Source organism: Aspergillus terreus, genomic scaffold (assembly GCF_000149615.1).
Source record: "Aspergillus terreus NIH2624 scaffold_1 genomic scaffold, whole genome shotgun sequence".
Classification (NCBI taxonomy): Eukaryota; Fungi; Ascomycota; class Eurotiomycetes; order Eurotiales; family Aspergillaceae; genus Aspergillus; species Aspergillus terreus.
The window spans coordinates 2,096,790-2,123,426 of record NT_165972.1 but is presented as its reverse complement, the minus strand read 5'-3'; the positions used below and the strand labels follow the sequence as shown (position 1 = coordinate 2,123,426).

General features: G+C 53.3%; 12 protein-coding genes across 12 annotated transcripts; 6 read left to right on the top strand and 6 right to left on the bottom strand.

Annotated features, from left to right (window-relative positions):
• Window positions 1–36: 36 nt before the first annotated feature.
• Window positions 37–1,591, top strand: ATEG_00758 (kynureninase; the record flags this gene model as incomplete). The annotated part of the gene is made up of 4 exons (XM_001210844.1): window positions 37–196; window positions 258–595; window positions 646–1,123; window positions 1,176–1,591. The coding sequence occupies 4 exons, from the start codon at window positions 37–39 to the stop codon at window positions 1,589–1,591; spliced, it is 1,392 nt and encodes a 463-aa protein (XP_001210844.1).
• Window positions 1,592–2,255: 664 nt separating this feature from the next.
• ATEG_00757 (putative C6 transcription factor) lies at window positions 2,256–4,097 on the bottom strand (the record flags this gene model as incomplete). The annotated part of the gene is made up of 5 exons (XM_001210843.1): window positions 2,256–3,187; window positions 3,239–3,654; window positions 3,708–3,763; window positions 3,816–3,990; window positions 4,036–4,097. 5 exons carry the CDS (start codon window positions 4,095–4,097, stop codon window positions 2,256–2,258), a joined length of 1,641 nt encoding a protein of 546 aa, XP_001210843.1.
• A 2,224-nt stretch (window positions 4,098–6,321) lies between these two features.
• ATEG_00756 (uncharacterized protein) lies at window positions 6,322–8,304 on the top strand (the record flags this gene model as incomplete). Its single annotated transcript, XM_001210842.1, has 1 exon — window positions 6,322–8,304. The coding sequence occupies one exon, from the start codon at window positions 6,322–6,324 to the stop codon at window positions 8,302–8,304; it is 1,983 nt and encodes a 660-aa protein (XP_001210842.1).
• A 712-nt stretch (window positions 8,305–9,016) lies between these two features.
• ATEG_00755 (uncharacterized protein) lies at window positions 9,017–10,271 on the top strand (the record flags this gene model as incomplete). Its single annotated transcript, XM_001210841.1, has 3 exons — window positions 9,017–9,201; window positions 9,261–9,436; window positions 9,499–10,271. The coding sequence occupies 3 exons, from the start codon at window positions 9,017–9,019 to the stop codon at window positions 10,269–10,271; spliced, it is 1,134 nt and encodes a 377-aa protein (XP_001210841.1).
• A 626-nt stretch (window positions 10,272–10,897) lies between these two features.
• Window positions 10,898–11,401, bottom strand: ATEG_00754 (uncharacterized protein; the record flags this gene model as incomplete). The annotated part of the gene is made up of 2 exons (XM_001210840.1): window positions 10,898–11,134; window positions 11,333–11,401. The coding sequence occupies 2 exons, from the start codon at window positions 11,399–11,401 to the stop codon at window positions 10,898–10,900; spliced, it is 306 nt and encodes a 101-aa protein (XP_001210840.1).
• A 1,665-nt stretch (window positions 11,402–13,066) lies between these two features.
• On the top strand, window positions 13,067–14,178 carry ATEG_00753 (inositol-pentakisphosphate 2-kinase; the record flags this gene model as incomplete). Its single annotated transcript, XM_001210839.1, has 2 exons — window positions 13,067–13,921; window positions 13,975–14,178. 2 exons carry the CDS (start codon window positions 13,067–13,069, stop codon window positions 14,176–14,178), a joined length of 1,059 nt encoding a protein of 352 aa, XP_001210839.1.
• A 591-nt stretch (window positions 14,179–14,769) lies between these two features.
• Window positions 14,770–15,512, top strand: ATEG_00752 (nitroreductase family protein; the record flags this gene model as incomplete). The annotated part of the gene is made up of 3 exons (XM_001210838.1): window positions 14,770–15,078; window positions 15,132–15,246; window positions 15,307–15,512. The coding sequence occupies 3 exons, from the start codon at window positions 14,770–14,772 to the stop codon at window positions 15,510–15,512; spliced, it is 630 nt and encodes a 209-aa protein (XP_001210838.1).
• Window positions 15,513–16,139: 627 nt separating this feature from the next.
• Window positions 16,140–17,148, bottom strand: ATEG_00751 (glycoside hydrolase family 76 protein; the record flags this gene model as incomplete). Its single annotated transcript, XM_001210837.1, has 3 exons — window positions 16,140–16,697; window positions 16,739–16,983; window positions 17,049–17,148. 3 exons carry the CDS (start codon window positions 17,146–17,148, stop codon window positions 16,140–16,142), a joined length of 903 nt encoding a protein of 300 aa, XP_001210837.1.
• A 935-nt stretch (window positions 17,149–18,083) lies between these two features.
• Window positions 18,084–19,223, top strand: ATEG_00750 (glycoside hydrolase family 16 protein; the record flags this gene model as incomplete). Its single annotated transcript, XM_001210836.1, has 3 exons — window positions 18,084–18,171; window positions 18,221–18,501; window positions 18,561–19,223. The coding sequence occupies 3 exons, from the start codon at window positions 18,084–18,086 to the stop codon at window positions 19,221–19,223; spliced, it is 1,032 nt and encodes a 343-aa protein (XP_001210836.1).
• A 530-nt stretch (window positions 19,224–19,753) lies between these two features.
• Window positions 19,754–20,530, bottom strand: ATEG_00749 (uncharacterized protein; the record flags this gene model as incomplete). Its single annotated transcript, XM_001210835.1, has 2 exons — window positions 19,754–20,153; window positions 20,232–20,530. The coding sequence occupies 2 exons, from the start codon at window positions 20,528–20,530 to the stop codon at window positions 19,754–19,756; spliced, it is 699 nt and encodes a 232-aa protein (XP_001210835.1).
• Window positions 20,531–20,959: 429 nt separating this feature from the next.
• ATEG_00748 (CCDC47 family protein) lies at window positions 20,960–22,423 on the bottom strand (the record flags this gene model as incomplete). The annotated part of the gene is made up of 3 exons (XM_001210834.1): window positions 20,960–21,332; window positions 21,392–22,268; window positions 22,357–22,423. 3 exons carry the CDS (start codon window positions 22,421–22,423, stop codon window positions 20,960–20,962), a joined length of 1,317 nt encoding a protein of 438 aa, XP_001210834.1.
• Window positions 22,424–22,972: 549 nt separating this feature from the next.
• Window positions 22,973–24,731, bottom strand: ATEG_00747 (MDM34 family protein; the record flags this gene model as incomplete). Its single annotated transcript, XM_001210833.1, has 2 exons — window positions 22,973–24,257; window positions 24,397–24,731. 2 exons carry the CDS (start codon window positions 24,729–24,731, stop codon window positions 22,973–22,975), a joined length of 1,620 nt encoding a protein of 539 aa, XP_001210833.1.
• Between the last annotated feature and the right edge of the window lie 1,906 nt (window positions 24,732–26,637).

The following is a 26,637-nucleotide window of genomic DNA, read 5'->3' as shown; positions in this document are numbered from 1 at the left end:
CTCATGCATGGTTGCTTTGGCAAAAACTCCTCCGCCATGTCTGAAAACAACTGTTCCAAGCCGTCATTCCCGGACAATGCAGCGAGCAAGGAGTATGCTGCCTCTCTGGACGCAGCAGATCCACTGGCTTCATTCCGTGACCAATTCATCATCCCTTCCAAAGCGAACATAGCCTGCAAGAGGCTCGCTAAGCCAAGTAAGCTTCCATTGCTTATCCCGTGTTGATAGTTCCACGTCGCTCTAACAATGGCCGCCAGATCTCTCTCCGGAGCCATGTATCTACTTCTGCGGAAACTCTCTTGGAATCCAGCCAAAGGCAACTGCCAAATACCTGGAAGCACAGCTGGACACATGGTCATCCATTGGAGTCTGTGGTCACTTCACCAACCTTGAGGACTCCCCGATGAAGTCGTGGCAGCTCCTTGCAGAGCAGGCCGCTGAATCGATGTCCAAGATCGTTGGCGCAGACCCTGCAGAAGTTGCAGCCATGGGAACTCTCACGGCCAATCTCCATCTGCTGATGGCGAGCTTCTATAAGCCTACCGCAACCAAGCATAAGATCCTGATGGACTGGAAAGCCTTTCCCAGCGACCACGTACGTCTTGTCATGCTCGCGAACTTTGACGGTGACTAATGTGAATGCAGTATGCTATTGAGTCGCATATTGCGTGGCACAACCTGGATCCGAAGGAATCCATGGTCCTCATTGGCCCTGATGAGGGAGAATACGAAATCTCCACGGATAAGATCTTGTCGTACATCGACCAGCACGCAGAAGATGCCGCGCTCCTGCTTCTCCCCGGAATCCAATATTACACTGGCCAATTGTTTGACATCCCCAAAATTACCGAGTATGCAAAGTCACGCAACCTCGTTGTTGGGTGGGATTTGGCTCACGCGTACGGAAACGTCGAACTAAAGCTGCATGACTGGAACGTGGACTTTGCTGCATGGTGCACATACAAATATGGCAATGCCGGACCCGGGGCAATGGCTGGACTCTTCGTTCACGATAAGCATGGCCAGGTTGATTATAGCCAGGGAGAGGATTCTCCTAAATTCCGCCACCGTTTGACGGGCTGGTACGGCGGAGATAGATCCGTGAGATTCAAGATGGATAACAGTATGTTTAGCAACAATGCAACAACATGTCAGGAAGCTAACGCAATGCATAGAGTTCAAGCCTATCCCGGGAGCTGGTGGCTTCCAGATCTCGAACCCCTCGGCCATTGATCTTTCCTGCCTGTGCGCAGCCCTGTCGGTGTTTGATCAGACGTCCGTGTCGGAGCTGCGTCGAAAGTCCCTAAAATTAACTGCGTACCTCGAATACCTCCTCCTGAAAGATACCACGGAAGACTCCCGACCCTTCCGGATCATCACGCCCACAAACCCGGAGGCAAGAGGTGCTCAACTGAGCCTGTTGCTTAAGCCTGGATTGCTGCAGGGCGTATCGGAGAGGCTGCAAGACGCAGGTATCATCTGTGACAAACGGGAACCTGGTGTTGTCCGCGTCGCCCCCGTTCCTTTATACAATACTTACTCTGAGGTGTGGGAATTCGTACAGCAGTTCAGAGCTGCTTTGCAGCTCTAGGTGTTACCTCTGCGATATGTTGGGATGAGTTCCGAGTGAATGCTGTATATAGATCACCGAGGGCGATAGAAGCCCAGTAGATAAAAAGGATAGAACCTTAGAAATACATATCCTAGAGATCACTAATAAATGTCACGATAACACTAGGATCAATCATACGCATGACAGCGTAATCGTCGAAGATAGTTCTATCAAGTCAAAAGTTGCCAAAGATCTCCCGATTGTCACCTCCACGTAGAAACTCCTGGCCCTGAGAGAAGAAGTTTGCGGCAAGAATGGAAAACTCATCATTCATGAAGTCAGGAGCCCTGGGAGAAGCCATGGCTGATACACCTCGCAAACCATTCATTGTGGGTGTTTGCACACCATACCGTGTGCTAGGCGATTGCCCAATCCCTTGCTCCGAGTTTAACCGAGTTGGCTCCGGTAGTGGAGATGTTTGGGATACTTCGGCATTAAACGCAGGTGGCTCTGAATACAACGAGTCGCCGAACATTCGCCGTGCGGAGTCCGAGTCGCTGTTGGAAGAGTATTCGAGAATCTCCCAAAAACGGGAGAGATCGATGAGAAGGCTCTTATTGTGGGCTCCTGATTCAGGCTGGTAAGTTGAAGACACGGCGTCTTCTAATCTTTGCAGCCTCTCCGCCTAATATTTGGGAGTGTGTTAGCCGAATGCAGGTGTTGTGGCTGGGGACCAACAAACCAGTCGCGCCATATGAGGCCATTTCTGCCCCAAACTCTGTACAAAGCCAACACATTTAAAGAACCGGTCTCGTTTTTCCTGACGGACCGCCGAATCCTCGGTGAAGCTCAACTGTAATTCAATGGTGGCGACCACTGCGGCGCTGTATCCCAACAGTGGATCCGAGACTTTGAAAGACTTTTCCTCAAAATAGTTGATAAAGTAGATGATCCACGTTGTGTGTGAGGAAATCAGATCAGACGTATGCTGTAGAAAAATCTCAGGGATGGTACTCCTGAAGTTCCTCAAACTGAGGGAGAGTAGGAGGGGATGATTAAGGAGGCATAGTATGGTGTGGTACAGGAACTGGTTCAGAAAGAAAGCGCCCCAATATGCGCGATCTCGTTGCAGCTCCTCGATTGTTCTTTCGCTGAGATTGGCTGGCTTGAACCGATGGTGGTAAGGCATGCGAGTCTCTAGTTCCATCTGGAGCGTTATGATCTTAGAGTAGTCAGACTGGGAAGACCAGGGCGGTACGTTGCTCGGCTTTCCATGATTTCGGACGTATTTAGCGGTCTTCGCAAATACCTCGCTGAGGATAATTACGTATGCAAGTATGCCTTGGTCTTTAAGATCGCTCGAGCGAGTCTCATCGCCCCTACCGTTTGGCGAGGAGGAGCGGGGAGGCAAATCTGGACTTGCAGGATAAGGAGGTGAACGGCCATCTGGAAAGTCAAAGTTATCAAACTCAAAGCCGTGAAGTCGCTTCAAAAGACAGATGCTCCAGAAGCATCGCCTGCGTTCTTCGCGAGTCCTTGGACTCAGCGTGGGATTCGTTTCGGAGCCGAGGTTGGCGCACAGGGCCAAGTTCATGGCTAAGCTGCTGTGAATACTTGAGCGATGGGTGTTGCCATCTAAAGCAGGTTAGTCGGGGGGCACAGTTTCACCATAGCAGCACTGCTTACTGGTAAAATCAATTAAGCTCAAGAGGCATAGACATTGCAAAGTGGAGAGCTCGACAGGTCCTTCCGAAATTCTTCTCATAACCAGGCCTCGAGCCATTTCTGTATAGCCATTGATTCGCACCATGAGCTCGTTCATGTCTTTATATTGTTCATCGGAGAACCGTATCGTCAACGCAAGAATAGCGTAAATGACTTCGGGATCACGAGTCTCCAGGCTATTGAGGAAATCATCCCTATGAAACAAAGGGAGAGGCTGCGCGTCGCAATACTGGAGATATAACTCTGCTATAGACATAACTTTCTCCCATGATGGGAGAGGGGTAAGTGAGTTCACGGCTGCAGGTATCATTGAAGTACTGAGAGTCGATGGCGCCTGTGGCGCCTGAGCCAGCCTATCATATCTGACAGTACTTTGTCTATAACTAGATTAGCAATGCTACAACCACCTTCAATGCTCGAGATAATATACCCTAGTGCATCAAGAACCTCTCCTAGTTTGGCTTCGAGGCTCCCGAGTCGCCCGTCCTATCGCATCATTAGCACAAAGACAGATGCATAAGACAGTGAGAGAACTTACCAATATCTCCGAGATTCTGTCTTCGGTTTGACTAGCAATAGGAGCATTCTCGCCCGTGGAGCCAGATACAGCCAAGGATGGCCTTAGTCTGTCCTCTGCGTAGGCGCATCTTTGATTCAACCGCGCACAGAGGGAGCAAACCGGCTGCTCGCCTGGGCACTTTGCCTTCTTACGCCTGAACAGGTAAGCATGGAGTCTGGAAGCGCATGAAAGAACTCACCTGCATGGTTCACAGGCCTGTCGAACCCGCTTGGCTGGTCGTTCACCAGAAGTGCGATTCATGTTGGTTGGTGGAATATCCGAACATAGATGTCACTGAGGGTTGCATACGAGCAATCATCGGCTGAATATGCATGCATGTAGATCTCAAGACAAAACCATAATTGAACAACAGCAGATTAGGTCAAACAGGTGAGACACAGAGGCGAGAGGAGAACTATTGTACATATACGGTCCTCAAGAAAGGAACAAGTGAATTAGCGGGGATAATCTGGAGATTCATAACGGTGTTATCGGAAGGAACCTCTGTCGATGACTAAGCGTGTAGCTCAAAAGCCTAATTTTTACCTACAATTATGTTAAAAACTACTGGCGATGGCTACTGTTACTCAGCTGGACGACTATGGTTGCTCGATAAAGAGAACTGTTGCGGTCTCATATACCAAACTCTCAATGGTGTTGGTCACTTGGCAGCCGTGCCTGGCACTGATTGATCATATCGAAGACACAAGGTAGATTTCATGCCACTGAGCTCCAACGTTACACCAGCTCACATTGTTCGAGTGGGAGTATCGCACAAGGTCGTTTAGAAGAAGTATCATAAGACAAAAAAATCAGGCAGAGGAAAGTTCACACATTGACTCCCTAGCTTAACTTATGTACAACGATGAATACCTTCCTCTCAACCCAAAGAACACAGCAATAGAGATACACCGCCAATTAGACACAGGACATGTTGTTTTATGTGATATAACCGACGTAATTCTAGCGAGGATTCCGTCTAGTTCTTGCCGAACCAGGTCTTGTGGCCCTGTACGCAGTGTTAGTCGGGGTGCTGGAAGCGACATATCTCGACCGAGGAATTGCGGCAGAGCGAGCAATCGGATAGATGTGACTTACGAGGACCATGCGGCACATGGCATAGGTGGTGGCTATGACAGCGTTAGTTTCAGCGCGCGATATGACATTATATTGCGGTGACTTGACTGACCAATGCCCAGGCCGTAGACTGAGATGAGGTAGGGGTACATAACGTAGCCGCTACGAGAGGTCTGAACATAATAGAGGTTAGATTCCCACTGCTAATTCTCCGGATCCGCGGGCTCGACTGCGATTTGACTGACCTTCCACCACTGACGCTTGCCGTCGTGCTGCTGGAAGAGGCGCTGGTAGTAAGGGACGCGGTTCTCACGGAACACGAACCTACAAAGGGAGAATCCCCAATAAAGTCAGCAAGGTATGTTTCAATTGAGCGAAAGGAGGGTGCGATTCCAGCTGTTAGCCCAATTGAGTGGTATGATGGTACCCCCACGATTGAGGTCGACTGCGGAACGTGAATTGTGCGGGCGGATATAGTAAAGGGCGTAGATCAAGACACATACCCGGCCATACGAGGAACGGTGCGGAACATTTTGACGGTGTTCAGATGCGAACGAGATGGGGTAAAGGTGCGATGGAGGGACGGTGACAGGGTAAAGGGCAAGCAACTGTCGATGTCGTGAGGTGTGGACCCGGCAGGAAGTCGTGCTGCACGTGACTTCCCTCGAATTTCCGCCTTTAGGATTGCTGCGCTTAGTAAACACTTCCCAAATGGGGATAGTTAGTGTCCCTCGGGCCCTCCGTCATGCCAAAAAGTATCTCCGGCGGACAACAGCAGTCAAACAGACCCCAACACTGTTCTTCTCGCAGCGAAAAGCCAATGATCGCCATACTCTAAGCAACTGCGGAGGAGGAGGATGTTCAGATATCCGTTGAATTTCCCCCCGCCTTCCTCCTCTCACCCCCAATGCGCCCGGCTCTTCTACGACTACTGAAGAGGCCCTCCGCTCTCTCGGTGATCGACTCGCTGATATCAAGACCGGTTGGAATCGAACAGTTGGAGTCTCGGTATCGGTCTGAATGCATCCGGTGCCACTCACAGAGCGCACAACCGGCGAGATGTGTGGATACCGTCACATTAGAATCCACCAAACAGCCTCCGACGCGGCGGACGAGACCCCCCCCCAGTTTTCGCGTTCACGGAATTCAGCCTCCTCCGAGAGAACAAGCACACAAGGATGGGCGCACATCTTTACAAGACTCGAACACCCAGCCTGCATCACTTGCATTAGGCTTACGGCCGGACAAATTGGAATTTGAATCGGACATCGGACACACCGATGATATCGGCACGCGCTTAGTTGACGATCCAGCGAATCGACATAATTTCACGTTATGGGAAGAGCTGCTCCGCTACCGGCAACGGCATTATGGTGAAAAGGGCACGGTGGATATTTGGGAAGGCATGATGTCTCGGGTCGATGGGATAGAGTTACCTGTCTCCGGGGAAAGGGCCGATTTCTTCTGGCAGAGCTTTGTCGAGCTCGGACTGAAGCGAGAAGTCATTATGAGAGAGCTGGCCTCTTACGCATACGCCCTATGGGATAGAACGGGAGCACGCTGGGATGGGTTTTATGAAAGTGTTGTGGCTGGCTTCATTGAACGCGGGATGACGCAAAGGGCTATCGAATGGCATAAGAAGCTCCAGCATCCTCATCTGGCGCATCCAAACGATGTTGTCCGGATTCTCAACGCAGCGCTGATGCTGCACCACCAAAGTGGACGAAGTCCTGCATCTCCGGTCAGGCATATCGTTTCCCCTGGGCTCTCGGCCTTTCAGAACATTTGCCGTGCTACCCCTGGCCACCGAATCTACGGACCTGTCATATCAACGCTGCTAAAGAGTGACTGCATCGAGGAGGTTTTCCCAATGCACACATTCATGATAGAACAAGGCGACCATCCGTCCTCTTTCGAGCAAATTCGTGCGTTGCTGGAATACGCTGAGTCGTACGGTCCATCGAATTTTGTTCGCAAGCTACGCAGATATGTCGCCTACCGATTTCCAGATGAAACAAACGGAACTAAGCATTCCAGGGACGGAGAACGGTCGTCCCTGCCATCAAAGCAAACAGAGTCATGGCCCCGAGAGAAACCATTCAAAGATGAATTTGGTGCCCGGATCTTCGCGACAAAGGCTCTCAATTTCGACATGATCTTGTCTGGGTTGCGGATGTTTAATGTGCCAGCTATTGGCCCTCATTCGCTACGTGAAATGGCCATCAGAGCTCATGGAGGCCATGACATTCTGGACAAGCTTCAACGACTGGAAAAGGCAGGCATTTCCATCGGAGATAGTGTTTTCTCGCGCCTGCTTCGCAAGTTGGCTGCGGAGAATCGCAGCATTCTTCTGTCAGATTTGGTCCATAGCGATCAGCACCCTGACATGCTGGAAGATGCACAAGCTCAAGAATCGCTGTTGGTATCGTACTATATCGCACGTGATTGGCGCCTGTACAACATGACATCCGCCATTCTCAGCGAACTCTGTGATGATGAGGTCGATCTGTTGAACATTCATTTCCGGAAGTATGTGGCTGCCGGCGACTTTGCCTTGGCATCCAAAACGGTTGATGACATGGTTTTGCGGGGGATGGCCTTGACGGGCCAAAGCATTGACTACATGGTCAGCCAGGTGCTTGCCCCACGCAGGTTGGGTGTTGGTCCGGTCCAGGGATCGACCATGTCTCCGGTACAAGAGGTCAACTTTGTTCTTCGCATTCTCCAACGTGTGCTCCCAGCGGGTACATCCGTGTCGCCAGATCTCTGGGTAGAGATATTGAAACGTCTGGGGATGACGGGGAGTTGGAATGAGCTGCAGCGTTGCTGTGAGTGGCTTGCGCGGCATTATTCCTTCCAAACCAACCGTGCAAAAGTATTTGACGCCTCGAAGTATGCCAGTTGTGAAACAGCCACCGTCCTCCGACAGCGCAATCGTCGCGTTCTGGAGACTATTTTCAGCCGACGGATGCAGGCCGCCATTGTTGCCTGGGGGTTCAGGAAGCGGGTTTCTTCTAAGCCTCGGGATGACCTGATTCCCTGGGTCCGGGGGTTAACACTTCTTCGCACACTGGAGAAGATCGGAGTTCATCTCTGGGAGGACTCGATTCGCCGGGCCTGTCGACATCGCCTGGCCGTACTCTACGGTAGCCCGCGACAATCTAGCCGACTGATGAACCGGCTCTTGCGACGAGAGAATCCGTATAGCCTTGGACGTGTGATCAACGATATCAATAGTGCCTGGGGAGAATCTCTATTTACTGACCCAGAGCATGGAGATGTGCATGAGTTGGTGAATCCCCCCAGCTCCGGCATGTCGCAGCGGCGAACCCAGCGAACGATCTTTCGGGAGGCGCATTTCCGACGGGGGGCGTTTGTGCGGACGAGATGACAGCATTGTGTACATTATACCCTACCAGATACCTAGACAATTGATACCCGGATGAGACAAGTCTGCCCAGACTGTAGAACGTGTACTGTGTACGACGGAGTACAGAGAAAGAATCCACGTGACGCGGGATCAACGTGGCTATTGAATTCAAACGCAGCAAACTCTGCACCACTACGTCTGCTCCGCCACTGATCGCATGCGCGGCACGCCAATAGTGGGTGGTTTCATTCTAAGAATAGTTGCAGAGGCGACGCGGCCACCATCAGACAACCAGGACATCATGACCTATCATCCTCTGATCGACGCTCCATGCGGCTCACTCTCTTCAGCCCGAGTGGAGTCCCAGGCCGTCGCCATGGTGTCGTGGCCGTGGTTTAAGGCCCTCCCGCCGCCGCCTTTGTCATTGTTTTGAACGCTGTGTGGGGATTTGTTACCTTGGGTCAGGAGTCGTCCTGCGCTTTGATTACTTGTCTGCCTGGTTGTATCAAAATCCTTTGGATCTCTTGCGACAAACGATCTGGACTCGTTCTGAAACACGGCGTCATTTAAATCTCCTCTAGTTGACCCGTCGTCGTACAGAGGCCATCGAACTAACCCGATTCTTCTCATACTTTCAACCTCCTGAACTCCTTTTCAAGCTCACCAAATCTTTAAAAGATAAGGAGGAGCGCTCTTTATCACCTCATATTCGGCATCGCTACAAACAATAAACATGCTAGGACTAGGCGTCTTAGCTCTGCTGCCCTTCGCCGCGGCGAAAGTCCTCCCCCGTCAGACTGCATGCAACAACTCGCCGGATCTGTGCTCCAAATCTTACGGAGAAATCACTCATCTGGGAGCGCATGACAGCCCGTTCGTGCGAGATGCCTCCACCGACTTTTCGACCTCGGGGAACCAGTGAGTTGCATGCCGATGATGTGATGCGATACCCTCGTGGTATGCTAACATGCTTGCAGATACTATAACACCACCCTGCAACTAGACGCTGGCGTTCGCATGGTGACAGCTCAGGTCCATAAGAAAGATTCAGAATGGCATCTGTGCCATTCGAGTTGTTCCCTTATGGATGCGGGGAAGTTGAGCACCTGGCTGTCAGAGATCAAGAGCTGGCTGGATTCGAATTCAAATGATGGTAACTCTTCCGTGACTTGATTGATGTCCACGCGGCGATAATGCTAACGACTTATTCCTTAGTTGTTACTGTTCTTCTGGTCAACTCCGACGACGCATCGGCTTCCGAACTCCATTCGGAATTCACAACCGCCAACATCACCGACTACGCCTACAAACCCACGTCGCAAACCTCTGCGCCGAGCTCCTGGCCGACGCTACAAGAGTTGATCAATGATGGTACTCGTTTGGTCACGTTTGTGGCGTCGCTGAGTTCCTCCAGCAACACGGTCGCTCCATACCTGATGGACGAGTTCACGTTCGTGTGGGAGAACCCGTATGACGTGACATCTGCCTCGAACTTTTCGTGCCTTCCCGACCGCCCGTCTAGCGTCAAGGGCGATCTCAGTTCCGCGCTGGCCTCCAACAAGTTGCCGCTCATGAACCATTTCCTCTACCAGACGAGCATCCTTGACATCCAGTACCCGAATGCCAGCTACGTCTCGACGACGAACGCACCCTCCGGCGGCACCGGAAACCTCGGCGATACTGCGTCCACATGCAAAAAGAAGTATGGACGTCAGCCCACCTTCATACTCGTGGACTTCTTCGACAAGGGCCCGGCCATCGACACGGTGGACAGCCTCAACAACGTCACCTCAGCCACCGGTCGTCTCAAGTTGTCGTCCTCCACGTCCTCCACGCAGACCAGCTCTGCGTCGACCTACTCCAATGTGTTCAAGGGTCTGGTTGAGCTTGTCCAGCAAGCCCAAGAAGGCGCGAAGCCCAGCATGGGCGAGTGGATCTGGGCTGGCGGCGATTGGGGGAATGTGCTTGGGGGCGGTATCGGACTGTGAGGTCAATCTTTCTTCCTGTACATTTTTGTCGCGTCTGCGCGCCGGTAGACGGTAGTATATTTGTTTCTTTATTTGGGAGCAACTCCGTGGGACGGCCATCTCACGACGTTCATTTTGGATTCACACATGGGCATTGGAACGGCGTTTTTAGACATGACATGAGCGGGTTTGTCACGAGTGGAACCTGGGCGATTTGCTTCCTGTGTCCATAGACAATGTTTCATGTAGCTAGTACACCTGACGACTTGATAATGAAATCGATCACATGCGCTTCGATCATGGTCCGTACCAGCAAACACAGACGCCCGTCTTACTCGCCCTTCCCGAGCAACTCACGCACCTTGTTGACCTTGTCTTCAAACGACTGCTCCTTGTCGGTCCTGGACACAATCCCCGTGTCAGTCCGTCGAATGCGCGCAAAGAAGATCGAGAATCAAGCGCAAAGGGAAAACTCACCTTGACCCGACGCGGATATCCGTCTGAATGCGAACAATGCCCTGCTGGTGCAGAAGCATATGCGCCTGACCAATGACATGATGAACTTTGTCCCAGGGGCCTTCTATTCTCATGGGGACCAGCCGCGGGGGCGAAACCAACCGGCGCCATCCCGGTCAGCCAATTCTGAATCAGACCATTCCCTCCTTCGCTTTCCGCCACGAAGACGACCACGACACTGCGGCGCAGGAGTTCGTGCGACGTGCGCGACGAGCTGCTAGGAGGGAGAATGCGGGGAGACGGGACGAGCAAACGGACGTACCGAGTGTTGTACCGGCGGAGTGCATGACGTATTTCAGGCCGGATTTCTCGATGAGGCGCTGGACGTCGGCGATCTGGGCGGAGACGGAGGGGGAAGAGGTTCCAATCTGCGAAAGAGGTCAGTATAGGTGATTGGAGGAGAGGGAAGAGAGGGAAGAGAGGGAAGGCTGAGGAGGGCTGTGGTTGTCTTGGATGTGAGTGGTGGGAGAGCGAGGCAGCTGGATTATCATGCGATGAACCGACACGACGGGCTGGATCGGGGGATGGAGGAGGGCTGTGATAAACATGCGCAATGAACGACATACCGGAATCAAGCAGAAATCTGCCGTGCAATGCGCGGGCGTCGGGATTGCGTCCAGGTCTGCAGAAGCCATGACTGTTGGTGGTGGTTGTTTGGATGGTGTAGCGGGGAAGTGGAAGATGGGTGAGGGGTGAAAGTACCTTTCCTACTTACAATCTAAGTAGGTACTCTCCCTCATACACCTACCACTACTACCAGGTACAACAACCACTGTGTCTTGTGCATCCACGTTGGATGTGATGCATCCAATAATTCACCTCCCCCAGATCGGTTATCAATCCATCGATCCAATCCCACTAGTTCGTCCACATCCCTGTCTATCCTTCTTGTCCCCGTTGGATCTAAGCGAACTAAGGCAGACCTAGACATACGTTAGACGATTCCAGACTGCTGTTGCAGTATACATTGCTTCATAAGGCTGCGGGGAGTACTTTGGAGTATCTACAGGGAATCAGCCCATTCTGATCGCACCCAAACCGAACTGATGAACCAGATGGGACTTTCCAGACTATAGACTCCCAACTTCTGTTGCTTTAATTTCTCCAGAAGCATTGAATATGGCTGATTGACCTCCACAATCTCCTCATCGCTGTCAGTGGTTCTTTGTTTCTGATCCGTCAGCCTAGAGCCCACCAGCCGACCACGGTTCACGGTCTGACCGTCGTACTGCTCCTCCACGCCGTTTCATCTCTCATCTTTTCTTTTTCCTGCGACTACGATTTCCCCCCTTTCTCTTCTTTATCTCCCCTCCAAAGAGTCGGGAACTGCCGTGGCGAATCCACTGGCCTCCCCGGGCCTTCAATCTGACGCACAACCCTCCGATCGGTCTGACCGTTCCCGCCTAGCCTTCGTTAAGCTCGCCGCGGCGTTTGGATCCTTCGAAAACCGGCTCCGACAACACCAATTGTTACCCCGTGACCTCCGACCGTATTGCGCTGGCCGAATTGCAACGCGAGCGTTGACCGCCTATCCATAGTTGATCTGCGAGTCATCCGAATCGTAGGTTCGCAAACGTTTGTGTGCCCGACGCCCTGCGCGCACCCACTTCTCCGGTAGCCGCCAGTGGTCCGATAACTCTCACCTATCTTGCGCTCGTCGCCTTCTACTCTAGCGCTCGGCTTGCATGTGAGCTGTCTCACTCGCTCTCTCGACGTCAGATGCGCGCGATTGTCACCCATATCAGAATATTTGGACTCGGATTTAACCGTCACGTTCTGATTGGCATGGCCGACGCCTAAGAATCGCGACAGCCACGCGCCACCGATGCTGATACCACTAGAACCCTGCACTTATCCCACTTCCTAGATCTTTCAGACCCTCCCCGCTAAACGCGATCGGGTTGAAGGATCTTCTTTAGGTAGATTTTTGGCCGGGGTAGCCTGTCGGTTTGTCCGAGTGAAACGGCCCTAGAGACCGATAATCGAGAGGTCATAGAATCGCTTTTCTTTTTCTCTGGCGCGCACGTTCAATTGGCTCCCCAGACTTGGAGAGACAGCACGCCACGCTGAAGAGGCTCTACCGTCCGTTTCGGGTTCATTGCATCAGCACACACAGGTGGTCTTGCTTCTTTGGGCCTCTGCTGGTCTGAGCACACAAACTATTTAATCACGGCTTCGGGGACGTCTTGTCCAAAAGTCGTGCTCCTGATCGACGGACTCGGTGATCGTGGTTAACCGTCGTTGCGGCCATGGTTCTTTTACAGAAGATAATTGCAATACACCACTGGACGACTTAACGAATGACCAAGGCCGGCCTGCTTGAGCTCCCGCCCGGGGCTCAGCTTCTCTACCTTGCAGAAGGCGGCGCTAACGTCATCTATCGCATTGTGACAACGTCGTCGAGTCCCCTCAGTGGCACCAGAAAAGAGTCCCTGGCGGTGTCCAGCTCCGTCCAGGGCTCAGTCGACCCCTACGTCGTTCCCACCCAGTTGAAAGGAAAATTACTTCGACTGCGGAAGGAGGCGAAATCTAGTATTCCGTATCAGGAGATTGCACGGAACTTCGACCAGACCATTCGGCCCCTATTTAACCCGGACGAGCTCATCGACCAGGAGCTCGTGAGTCTCCCCAAGGGTCTTGTATCACGCTGCAATGATCAGCTCCGCGCAGCCGAGCTGAATGGGAGGCGCCCGAAACGTCGACAAGGCGTGTACCTCTCGGTGACGGAACCATTCGGCCTGCTCATCACGGACATGACGCCGTTCGGCAATCCGGATGCTATCGTTGCGGAGCTGAAGCCCAAATGGCTGTTGCAGTCGCCCACAGCGCCCGCAAACGCCCGTCGTTGTCGCACATGTGCGCTGCGGGAAATGAAAAACCACGAAGCCCGTCTCGCCGGGAAACCCGAGGACCGATCGTTCTGCCCCTTGGATCTTCCATCGGACAAGTTCGAAAACGTCTTACGGGCTGTGCGGTTTGTCAAGGGCTGCAAGGATCATGGTCGACTAGCCCGCGTGCTGTACCGCAATAATACAGTCCAAAAGCTCTTGACGCATCAGAAAGTCAAGCGGGATGTTGGGTTGAATGGCCCACCGGCACAGTCCCGAGAGAAATCTCTCGCAATGACGTTGAGAGATTGCACGATGTTCATCAAGGTATGGCTTCGCCCTGGGCGACTGACCAGAAGTTCTTGTACTGACTACGATAGATGCCGCGCGACGAATCGAGTCCTGTGGAGATCCGCTTTGGTGATTTGGATCTCAAAACCGGAGCCGGGGGCAAGGCCCAATACTGGCTTGACCTGGAGAAGCGACTGATCTCCGAGGGATGGTACCTGGGAGCGAAGAATAATTCTCATCCGAGCGAGTGTGCATTGCAGGGTCCGCGAGGGCATTTGCAGCCATCCATTTAGGGTTTACAAGGCTACCGTTTTTTACCTTCTTTTGCCGCGTCCGCATGGCTTCCTACATTAGATGCGAGATCCTTTGCGACTTGCACGGGGTTTAGATTCGTGGGTAATCTTTAATGCTGCTGCATCTGGCTTTGTTGGTTGTTTGCATGGGTTGGTGGGAGGCTTCGTCATTTATGTTATTGATTTCGGTATCAGGTCACAATCGAACATTTCCAAATTTACTAAGTCTTAAATCCGGTATCACCGTTCAATTCAAAGTGCTGCTCTAGAACACTATAGTCTCTACCACTATGGCTGGTGTACATTAATAAGCTATATCCGTAATTCCGCTCTCGGGCTGTTTAAAACCCTCACACATCTGCGAATTGGTCTTCTTCTCTGCGTGAATTAACAATCATATATATACCTATAATACATTGATACTATACCTATAGATCTATAAAGACCATGGCAACCCGCGTCCTCCGACCAGCTCTCCGTCTTCCCATCTTGCGGAATACCACTCCTACCGCACCAATCACGGCCATCCCCAGACTACCTATATACAACAGACCATTCTCCTCTAGCCGGTCGACGCAACAGCCCCAAAAGATGGACTCTGCAGACGCTCTGATCGAGCTGGCCAAAAACCGGCGCACCATCTACCAGCTGGGCAAGAACAGCCCCGTCCCAGACGCAAAGATCGAGGAGCTCGTGAACGCGGCCATCCAGCACATCCCCAGCTCGTTCAACACGCAGTCGACTCGTCTGGTCGTGCTGCTGCACCGCGAACACGAGAAACTGTGGGACATTGTCATTGACACGTTCAGCCAGCTCGTCAAGTCCGGCACTGTGCCAGAGGAAACGTGGAAGAAGCAGACGCTGCCCAAGTTGCTGGGGATGAAGGGGGCGGTTGGTACGGTGAGTCTGCGTCTGGGGGTGTCGACGGAGGTGTAGCAGCTGACGAGGCGCAGGTCCTCTTCTATGAAGATCCGGCGCATATCAAGCCGTTGTCGGAAAAGTTTGCCCTCTACAAGGATCATTTCCAGCCGTGGGCGGATCATTCCAACGCTATGCATCAGTATTTCCGTATGTTGTCGTTTGCCCTGATCTTGTGTCTTGTGTCCTGTGCTAATGCCGACGTGTCAGTCTGGATTGGCCTGGAGGCCCTGGGCTTCGGCGCAAACCTCCAGCACTATAATCCCCTCATCAACGCCCCCGTCGCCAAGCAGTGGAATGTGCCCGCGGACTGGCGGCTGGTTGCGCAGCTGGTCTTTGGGAGCCCTGAGGGTAGTTCGAACGAGAAGGCGCAGAAGCCGATTGAGGAGCGGGTAAAGATCTATGGAAAGCTTTAGACCCTTGTATAAAGTAGATATTCGCAATGTACATGTTCTTCCTGATCAATGAAACCCAAGGATATAGTATACAACTAAGTAAACACCAAAAACACCAGCCCCGCAATGGGCACCGAAGCGAGGGCAATCGTCACAAACACGGCGCCCACGCGATCTCCGGTCGTGATTTCCGTCTCGACTGTACCGCCGTCGTCCTTCGAGCCCGATCCCGCCGATGGATCGCTGGAACTGTTTCCACCGGTGGTCGCCGTGACGGGCGCCATATCGCCCTCCATTGAAATGAGGTTGGCCGCCAGAATGCTGGTCACGCTCATCTGCTCCTCCAGTCCGCTCCACCCGTCCCATTTCTCCGTATACCAACGCACCCCGCAGGTGTTGTTGTTGTGTCCGGTGCACGCTTTGGCGGCGGCGACAGCTGAGCCCTGCAGCTTGGGCAGGATAGAGTCGTACGTGGACGGCACAATCAGCGCCGTAAACGCCAGCCACATAGACAGAAGCCCCTTGAAGATGATCTCGTTGTTGTTGCATACTTCTTTCGGCTCGCAGGTGATCTCCGACATGATCTCTCCGCCGTATTTCGTGGGGAAGAACTTGTCCAGGGTGACGTTCAAGAGGCCGTTCACCGCGTTAGTCCACTTGGAAACCGTGCCGTTTGTCTAAACGACCATCTGTTAGCCGTCGAGCCGTCCACCGCCGTATGCCGGATACCATGTAGAAACTCACGTAGTTATACATATACGCCGCACCGGCCAAATACGCCCCATAATTATACGTCCACTGGTTATTCCCCTGTGTCGTACACCCATTATCGACATCCGTCGAGTCGGCCACGTTCCAGGTCGAATTGCTCAGCAACGGCACCGACGCCGACCAGTCCCAGATCTTCTCCGCCCACTCGGCGTACGTCGCGTTGTTCGTGTACCGCGCCAGCCGCGCCGCCAGCTGGAACAGCCCGCCGTTCGAAATGCTGTTCTTCATCGCGTATCCCGCCTCGTACGCCCAGATCTGCCAGCGCAGCCCGCCGTTGCAGGTCGTCGTGTCCCACCGTCCGACCTGCATGTTGTACACCCCCTGCGCCAGCGACAGCCACGAGTACCCGTCCGAGACGTCCGGGAGCTTCAGCTCCGCGGCGGTCATCGCCGCGAGGCCCCAGAACATTTGGTCGTCGTTGCCCTGGGCTGTTAGCTGCGGAGCGTATATGCGTTCGCGAGGGAGGGGGCACATACCAGGTATGTGCTCCAGTTCGAGGGAAAGTAGTTGTCATCGCCGGCCTGCCATTGCATGCCTACCGTCACCTCGTCGTTATATGTCGAGTCGCCGGTGAAATGCCAGTACTCGATGAGGGTCATGAACATGGCGCCGCCTTCCCACCACGTATTCGGGAGTTTACCCGGGATCTGGCCGGACTCGTTTCCCTGGTAGTGGCGCATCATGCCCCAGGCCGCCGTGCTGGCGGCATCTTTGATCGACTCTGCTGTTGTTAGATGGCGGGACCGGGGGGAGGGCAGTGGCGGGGGACGGGACGGGACCACGTACGCTCATCGCTGATGTCCAGGGAGATTGCGGCGCTGTGCAACGCCTGGCACAGGAGCAGGCCGACCAACGACCATCGGAACCGTGGGAGGGGGAGGAGCATCGTGCAATGCGCATGCCGGTGTGTTTAGATGATTAGGGCTGGAAGTCACCTGACGGGGACGAGAAGACGGAGGATGATAAGACCGGCCGGGAATGACCCGGGCTGCAGGAACCGGTCCATATTTACATGTCTTAGCCGGATTGAACGACGGATGCAGTGCCGATGATAAAGGAGGGGCTGGAACACTAGCTGCCGCGTTGCCAGTGTGAAGTTCTACGTCAGCTGGCGCCAGAGCCTGACATGGATTAGTGGATGGATCCGGATATAGCCCAAGCGGCGGATGGACGCCGGGTTGGTGGTTGAAAAAGGATAGGAAGCCCGAGAATGGGTTCTCGAGGCTTCTCGGATTTAACGGATGGTTAGTTAGTGCACTGCTAAATGAGTGGCGCTTTTGTGATGGAGACATACTAGCAGAAGCTAAGTCGGAGAGGGCAGTGGTGTTTGTTCAGGGGGTGACAATACTCCGCAACGCTGCTGAGTATTCTGTCTCGCGACTTCTGCACCACGAGAGACAGCCGGTCTCCACGTCCCACTGCCAAGCAACAGATTTAAGACGAAGCTTCAGGTGCATACGTATGCTGGCGGTAAGCGATAGCACATACGTAAGCGCTGACCAGGCATCCAGATTCAAGCTTTGCGGGTGGAGCCCCTAACCACGCCATGGAAGCCCTAACCGACTGGACTGTACAAGAATAACAGCATTGAGTGCATACAATACATGGTGAACTATAGTATAGACTGATTCATGGAAAGATAGCAGGCCAACCCCACATCTCCACATGGTGAATTCTGTCGAATGTACAATACGTATGTAGTCCAACATCTATAATAACCAGTACTATCCCACTTTTTCTCCGAAGTATTCCTCTCCTGTATCAGACTTCCAATCACTCTATCCACCGTCCGTTCCACCAGAACCGACATTCCCCTCTGCCATGCCCTCCTACCTCCAGTGGGCCGTGGTCCTGTCTCTGGCGGCGCAATGCACCGCGCAGACATACACCAGCTGTAACCCGACGAAGAGTATGCCAGCCCGGTCACCCACCCGCGAAGCCCCTCTAACCGCTCGCAGAGACCTGTCCCGCAGACACAGGCCTGAGCACCTACACGCTCTCCACCGACTTCACCAGCGGCGACTCCGCCTTCAAGCACTGGAACGTCACCGCCGGCTCGGTGACCAGCACCTCGCTGGGCGCCGAGTTCGTCATCAACGAGCAGGGCGACGCACCCACCCTCGAGAGCGAGTTCTACATCTTCTTCGGGTATGTCGAGTTCAAGATGCGCGCCTCCAACGGCACGGGCATCGTGAGCACCGTGCTGCTGGAATCGGACGACCTCGACGAGATCGACTGGGTAAGCCCTTCCCCAACACATGTCCGCATATGCGTGGGCGCAGCACTAACAAGCCACAGGAACAAATCAGCACCTACGACACGGAGATCCAAACCAACTACTTTGGCAAGGGCAACACCACCTCGTACGACCGCGCCACCACCGTCACCGTCGCGACCCCCGAAGAGACCTTCCACACGTACGCCGTCAACTGGACCGCCGCCACGACGGAGTGGCTCGTTGATGGCACCGTCGTCCGCACCCTCAACTACGCCGACGCCCTCAACGGCAAGAACTACCCACAGACCCCGATGCGCGTCCGCCTCGGCATGTGGGCCGGCGGCGACCCCGATAACAGCGAGGGGACTATTGAATGGGCCGGCGGCGAGACGGATTACTCTGCTGCCCCGTTCAAGATGTACATCGAGTCGGTCTCGGTCATTAATTACAACCCGGCCGATGAGTATAAGTACACCGATAAGACAGGGTCGTGGAAGAGCATCAAGGCGAGTAACACGACGGACTCGTCGTCGAAGACGACCTCCAACACGACCTCTAAGGCTGTCTCGAGCTCATCGGTTGCGACGAATGCGACGGCGTCGTCCTCGTCGTTGGCGTCGGCAACATCTGGGGCTGCGTCGTCCTCCGCTGCAGCGGTGTACAAGGGCGGCGCTGTGGTGTCCGCTACGCCGCTCTTTATGAGTGTTTTGGCTGCGGTTGTTACTGGGATGCTGTACATCTGAGAGCGTGAATTCTTACCTTTTTCTTTCTTTGTGTTTATGCTTTTTTGTATTTAGTGGCTTAAGCAAGAATAGTGACCATAGTCTCGCACTCAAGCACGTCCGCGTCCGGCCATCGGTGCAGAAGGAAAGTTATACTGGTCGGAGAAGCTGTCTTTGGCGGGTAAAAGGATATCGCAGTCGGTAAAGCATTCTCGGAGAGACTGTACAAAGCGTCGAGCCAACTGCTTGAACGTCGCCATTTTGGGAGATGTTGGAGGTGAAGGGAAGTCGAGGGTGTGCAGATCGGTACTTATAAGCTATGATCATCGCTGTCGGGCCGGACCGAATTACATATGTAAGGATGACAACATCCGGACCACCGACTCTCTTATACTCCGTCGGACTAACAATACATTCATTTACCATGGTGCGGCGACAACCACATCGATATCTCCCCCCTATCCAAACACACCCCCCATGATCGTCAATCTTTATACCAGGTCCATTCCGGCGCTCCCAAACACTCCCCAATCGTGACCGCTGCCAGCACGTTAGCACTCCCCGTTACCAACAGGCACGACATACGCACCACGTAACTCCCGACTATCCAGCTCATCCAAAATCATGCGCGTCAGCGTCGTCACCATGGGCTCAATGTCGTGCAGCAACACCACACTCCCGCCGGCATCCAACTGGGCCACGAACTTGTCGAAGCTGTTCCCAATCAACCAGGGGTTGTCGTTCTCATAGTCCTTTGTGTCAACGTCCGCGCCGATGACGTGGTACGCCATCTCTCCCATGACCTTGTTCACAAAGGGCGTGGACTCGAGGTACGGCGGTCGCATATATGTCGGTGCGTATCCGAGAATGTCGCGAATGGCGGTCTCCACGGCGTACATCTTTTTCTGGATCTCTCCGCGCGAGAGATTTGGCAGATGGCCGTGGTCATAGCTGTGCAGCTGTCTGGTGAGCTATCCTGTAAATGGAGACGGTTGCTTGTGTGGTTTTGCAAGTTGGGGTATGGCCTACGTGTGCGCGCCGATCTGGTGCCCGCTCGCAGCCATCTGCCTGAGAGTTTCGGCGTTCGCGGCATACTGGAGACTGGTCCCTACCACGAAGAACGTTGCGTGCGCTTGATAGTCGTCCAGCAGGGCTATCAGGTCGGCCGTATAGGTCTCCGGGCCGTCATCAAAGGTCAGAGCGATTGTGCCGGGGACAGCGCATTGTTTGATCACGCTTCCGATGGGAACTATGATTGGGACAGCGGGAGCGGCGAGGACCTGATCCCAGGTAAAAAGGAAAACTAGAAAGAGAAAGAGGGACAACATGGCTTGTGAGACGAGCGTAAGGATGCTGTGACATGGAAAGTGAGTGACTGTGGGATATGTTACATGTAATCATGAACCTGAAAGGATATGATGTGGATAGAAGCAATGGGCATCTCAGACTGCGAGAGATGGATGCGGAAGGAGCGAAGCCGGAATGAGAATCCATATGACAAGGCAAGGTCGGTCTCTGCGACGATGATACAGTAACAGCACGTAGGAATGGAAGCGAAAACGTCCCGGCCATGCGTCCGCGGTTAAAACATTAAAACTATCTCTGCTTTCAAACATGTCATTTTCTCCAGACACATTAGATCCCCAACAACCTCGTCGCAAATCAATATGAATACATGGAACGTGAAGATATGCAACAGAATTAAACCACCACTTGCTTTCGTTCGTTGGACATCATCTGGAACTCCAACCCAGCGATCACTGTCTCCGGGTGTACTTCTTCATGGAGCGCCGCTGGCCCTTCTGGGCCTCCCGCTCGAGGAACTTGCGCTGTTCCTCAGCCGACATGCTCCGGAGGAGTCGCTCTCGCTCCTCCTTCTTGAGCTTCTCCGCCGCCAGCTTGCGCTCCTCTGCCTTCTCCTCCTCGTCGGCGCGACGAAGCTTGCGGATCTCCTCCTCGCGAGTGTTGCGGATCTTGCGCAGCACCTCGGGACGGAAGTGGCCAACCGAAACGAGCTTATCGGCAAGTCGGAGGAACTGCGAGAACAGGGGCATGGTCGCGGTGTAGCCGGAGGACGAGGGAAGGGTGGTCGAGACTTGAATGCGCTTTCTCGGGGTAGTTTCCTCGAGTCTAAGAGGGTTAGATATTTCCTATCAGGTTGTCTTTTCAAGGAGGGGGAAGGGGCTCACTTCGTGGGTTTATCAACAGGCTGATCAGTGATAATCAGGTACTTGAAGTGGTCGCCAGCCTTCTCAATAGCCTGGATAAGTTCCGGGCTAAGAAGGGTGTCGGTGATCTCAGCGCTCTCGGTCATCACGGTCACCCAGGCAGGAAGCTTGGAGTTGTCCTTGGTGAAGGTCATAGAAGCGTCGTAACGCTCCTCACGGAACTTGCGCATGTGGTTCTTGTGCACCACCGCCCAGATAAAGCCGTCATAGCTCGAGTTGTTTACCTTCAGAGAGGAGGTGTCGCCACCGGGAACGGGAACCACATCCTTCTCCTTGCCGTCAAAGGTATACGCGACCGCGTCGCAGGTTTCCGAGGGGGGCTCGTAGCTATCGAACAAGAAACCAAGGATCATATCCATGTAGTAGATGATGGGGTTGTAGCGCTTGGGCATCTTGATCGAAACGTCGACAAACGCGACATTCTGGCGGCCGGTGGCGTAAGCGGTGTACTCCTGGGCACTCTTTTCCTTGAGAATTGTCTCGGGGGAGGCGAGCTCCGATGTAATGGCGTTGTCGCCGGACTTTGGCACGCCGTCGAAGCCAACGAGGGCGAACTCGCTCTGCAGGACAGGCGCATGGGCTTGGGCCCATTCCTTCGCCCTGCGCCGGTTCTTGCGCGTTCCCCACAGATGGAACACCACAATCAGCAAGATTAAAGGCATGACCATGGCCTCCTGGAGGAAGTCCCGGGGGGAGGTGCGCTCCCACACGCGGTACCATTTCGTATAAGGGACGGGCTTGATGGCCTGGGTGTTATACGCCGGCGTGGACGAAGACGAGGATGCCGCCAAGATGGAGGCAGGAGAGGGCTCCGGAGCTTTCACAAAGTCGGCGAAATCTAACAATCGTCCCCAGCAGTGAGTGGGAATTCGTACCAGGGGGCGTGCGAGGTTGACCCCGGATTTGGTGAGACGTGCGGGACTTACCATCCTCCACATTGGCCGAGCCCGAGGGCTGAGAGCCGCCAAAAACATTCTTGAAAATACCCGCCATGACGACGAGGGGAGAGGAAGAGAAAGGGAAGAAATTGGGTGGGAGCGAGGGTAGAAACGGCGACGTGGCGGAGGAGAAGAAGGGAAAAGGGAACGATGGTTCGAATTGACGTTCGGCGGAGCGAAGCTAGTCGGTGGAGACGCCAAGCCATCCGGAGATAAGGTCGCTTATTGTGCCTACATCTACTCCGTACCGATCGTGCTAAGACAGTCATCGTGGTAAAGATTCTTGTATAAAGCAAAATAACCAAAAAGTAAACATACAGCTTTTAATCCCACCGTCCAATCCTAACCCAAACCCACGCAACCAGACAACACAAAAAGAGCGAGGTGGTATCCTACTACTCGAAAATGCAACGCCAGAAAACACAATCAGCCAGATAATCCAATGTACAAGCTCTAAAAAGCACGCTGAAAGGTCAATAAAACAGTGAAACAGGAATGGAAGGGATTAAACAAGCTCGTATCGGTCATTAAAGGGGCCCAGCCTTGCTGGTAGGAGAACAAAGAAAAGAGATCAAATGAGCGTCGCAGTCGGTCGACTGGTGAATTATTGCCCGTAGGCAGGTGGAGGGCTCTCTTCATGCCCGGGTCGGTTCCAAAAGGCACACGAGTTGGTGCCCATCAGCTTGTCTTCCCGCATACGGCGGGCTATCTCACCCGCAATCCGCTCAACCAGAGCCTGGTCAACGGGGCCAGGAGTTGACTTCTCCTCCGTAAAGGGAAGGATCGTTGACGGCAATTGTCGCGAGGGGCCTGCTTCCTGCTTCTCGCCTTCGTATCGGGATGGCTCATGCCGAATGATAGTCCGAGGAGTCGCATCGATATCGTCGACTTCGGCATGGCGTCTAGCAGGCTCTGACGAGGACTCTCCGGTCTCGCGCAACATTTCGGTCGCGATGTCGCGACGGAGGGCAGGGCGCGAGATGCTAAAGCGGTGTCGCTCGGGAATCGGCGGGAGATGGAAGTCGCTATCCGGAGATAGAGGAGGCGTAACCGGATCATCGGGCTGCTCGTTGACCCGAGGAAGTGGAGCGGAGCGTACAGAGGGGGCGCTGGTGGTCTCGGTGAACGAACTCTCATCGGTGACACTAGCGGTCTCGGATTCCGGCTGTTTAGGGCGGCGCAGATCAACAACACGCTTCTTCCTCTTTCGCGCATGCGCCTTCGAATGCCGACCCGCTCCTAAGTTCAGACCATAGGTACTGAAAGTGTGGGTAGAGGTCGAAGTCCGGCTATAGGATGATATCGTGCTCGCATTGTCCTGGAAGGAGGACATTCCGCCTACTTGCGACTGGGTTCTCGAGAGGGCGGGGCTCAGCGGCGAAGTCACGCCGCCACTGATATCGCCTTGGTCGGAAGGAGAGGTCCATGCGCGGTATACAACTTCCTGTATCGATGGCGTGAAGAGCGAGAGGGTTCGTTGCGAATCGGTCAGGGCGGCCAATCGTAGCAGGTTCTTTTGTGAGAACAGAGAATGGGTCTCGACGGACGAGTCTAGCGATAGCGACGCGATTTCGGATTCATTCAGAGCGTTTCCAAGCGCGTCCACTGGGTCTTGCGGAGGACTGGCCAATGGATCTTGACCAGGACCCTCGCCGGCAGTGTTGGTGTTCTGATCCTGATCCTCTTCCCCGGCGCGATATTCTGGGACCCATAATCGGAGCGAGAGACGATGGATGATGGCGGGAAGCTCATCCATAAACAGGATTCGCAGTTGAGCCTCGATTTCTCGTTGCAGGAAGTCGCGCACGAACGGGATGGAATCGAAGGTGGATGAAACTTTGAGCGACTCGAGCGGGATCATTTCGGAACACCACGGTGATCCCCTTTTGCTTGGAGAACACCAATATCACGAAGCCGGAGAGCTTAAAATCGGATAACGTGATTTGAAGAGGGATCGTCAAAGGTGTCCTGGATCAGATACAGATTAGCACGGGGGATGGATGCGGCAGACGCGGAAGTGTCACATACGCGGCAGCCAGCGGCAGCGGCGAGGCAAACGACGGTCGGGTAAGGAGGTACGTGTTGAGCGGATTCGCTTGGACGCGTGTTTTCAGGGTGAGAAAGGCATCGCCCGAATAGGACATCTTGAAAATGCCTCTAAACCGATCTTCAGCCAAGTCTCCAATCTCCAAGATTTCCAACTCGGGCGGGATCGAACCGAGATTTAACTCGGTAACGATGATGTCGTCGACGATGATGGGCGGCTTGGGGGATTTATTGAGCGCAGCCGTTAATAGATCTTGAGCGCGAGTGTAGAAACTTGCGTCCGCCATCAACGGCGACCAGTTGAAGTTGAACGCCATGGCCGGTCATGGAGAAGCGGCAGGGAGTGAGCCGACGGCGATTAACGGGAGGCGATGGAATGAGGAGGGACCATCGAGGAGAGATGAGAGACGAGGACGGTGTAGGAAGAAGGAGAATATTATAGTAGTATAATATTGAGATCTCAGCGATCTCTAGGTGTAAGGAGAGTGAGGGGATGGGAGGAAGAGAGGGAGAGTTGACGATAAGACGGCAGTGAAGGGAAAATGGGAAAAGGGCTGGAAGAAGAAAAAAAGCAGGCAATTCCCGAGGTCACAATCACCCCAAACGGTAACTCGCGTGATCGACGCTCCACGAGCTTCTGATCTGATTTATTTTATTATATTTTTTTTAAAGTTATTTATTTATTGAATAAAGAGATAAGTATTGATATTTATTCAGTATTCGTACCTATGATTTGTTTTATAAGTCTCCTATACTTCTTGTGGTCTCTTTATACCGGCTCACTCACAAGGAACTACACGGACCGAGGACAAAGGGGCAATAATTTTAGACCAGAAAATGCAGGGAATCGGGAGGGCCAAGCAAATAACGTCACAACACAGAAATCGTCCTATTATTATGAAGAATAATGCAGCCAGGATCGGAGTCTCCATAACACTAAAAGCGATATGACACTGCCGGTGCGCCAATCCTTCTTCCGATCCGCTCCGATTTTCGCCCTCTCCAGTCTGCCCATCTCCAGGTCCATGAGTTTCTCCCCTCCAACGGCGATGCTCAGATGTCCCTCGTACTTTTGCATGATGGCTCCACTGACACGGTTCTATTGCTCTTGATCTGACTGGATTTCAAGTCAGACAGCGCAGATGGAAACCGCTTTGGGCCATTGCTCTGGCCCCTCGTCAGCGGGCCAAAAGGAGTATCACTCTAGTCGATCGATGTCCTTCCATTCCCCTGCATATGGAGGATGGTGTTGTGATACTCCTAGTTAGTCCTGGATTAAGATTTGACTGTGATTTATAGCTGGAATCATTCACATAACTTGTCAGTGTCAGTGTACACTACTCCGGATACCCCGTACGGAGTAGCATTCCAGCGTGGCATATAACCTCAGGAACCCAGACAATGTCATCACCAAAGTAACTGGAACTATGAATGTTCCCCCTTTCGCCCGGGATGACGGACACACTCCGGACATGCCATCCCGTCTACAGTCTTCACGACAGCGCTAGTGGCTCCGCCTCATGTTCTGGAAGCCGTCCTATGGAGTACTATACATGCATGATCGTCCTTCGCTGAACGGCCCGCGGGATACCACTTACTCTTTTTAGTATACAGGGCCGTGGAGTGTCGAGACGCCGAATTGATCAGCCATCATCGCTCCCTGGAGGAAATTTGCCGGCCGGGCCATCGACGATCATCCGTCCGGTAATTGAGTGACTCATTGTCTTTCTCTCATCTTCCATGTCTCTCGGTTGTTCTGAAATGCTCTGATCCTTCATCACGAGCTCGCTTAATCCCACCACCCACCAGGTTAGGCTGGTCCGTCTCAGAAATCAAATCGAGCCATTCATTAAAATATATCTTTTCTGACACAGACTCTTGCAGCCTGACGAGGTAGGACTTACCTGGGACAATGTGTCTCAGATCGTACATAACCCAGACCTTATGTGCGCGCCAACATTCGAAATTGTTTCCCATACTCCGATATCATCGCATACGTAGGAAAATCAAGCATCTAACGTCATCGCCAGATATCGAGGCAAGCGGTCACGTGTACTCTTATCGCGAAGATTCTGCCGCAGCGGCCGAATCCAGTAGGCGGCGAGGCGATTTCTTTGATTACCTAAGATCAACCACCCAATGTGACGCCTCTGATTGGCCATCAAACTAGAATGCAGCTCACCACAGCAACGATGCACTAGACCTTTTCAGGAAAAGAGTCAA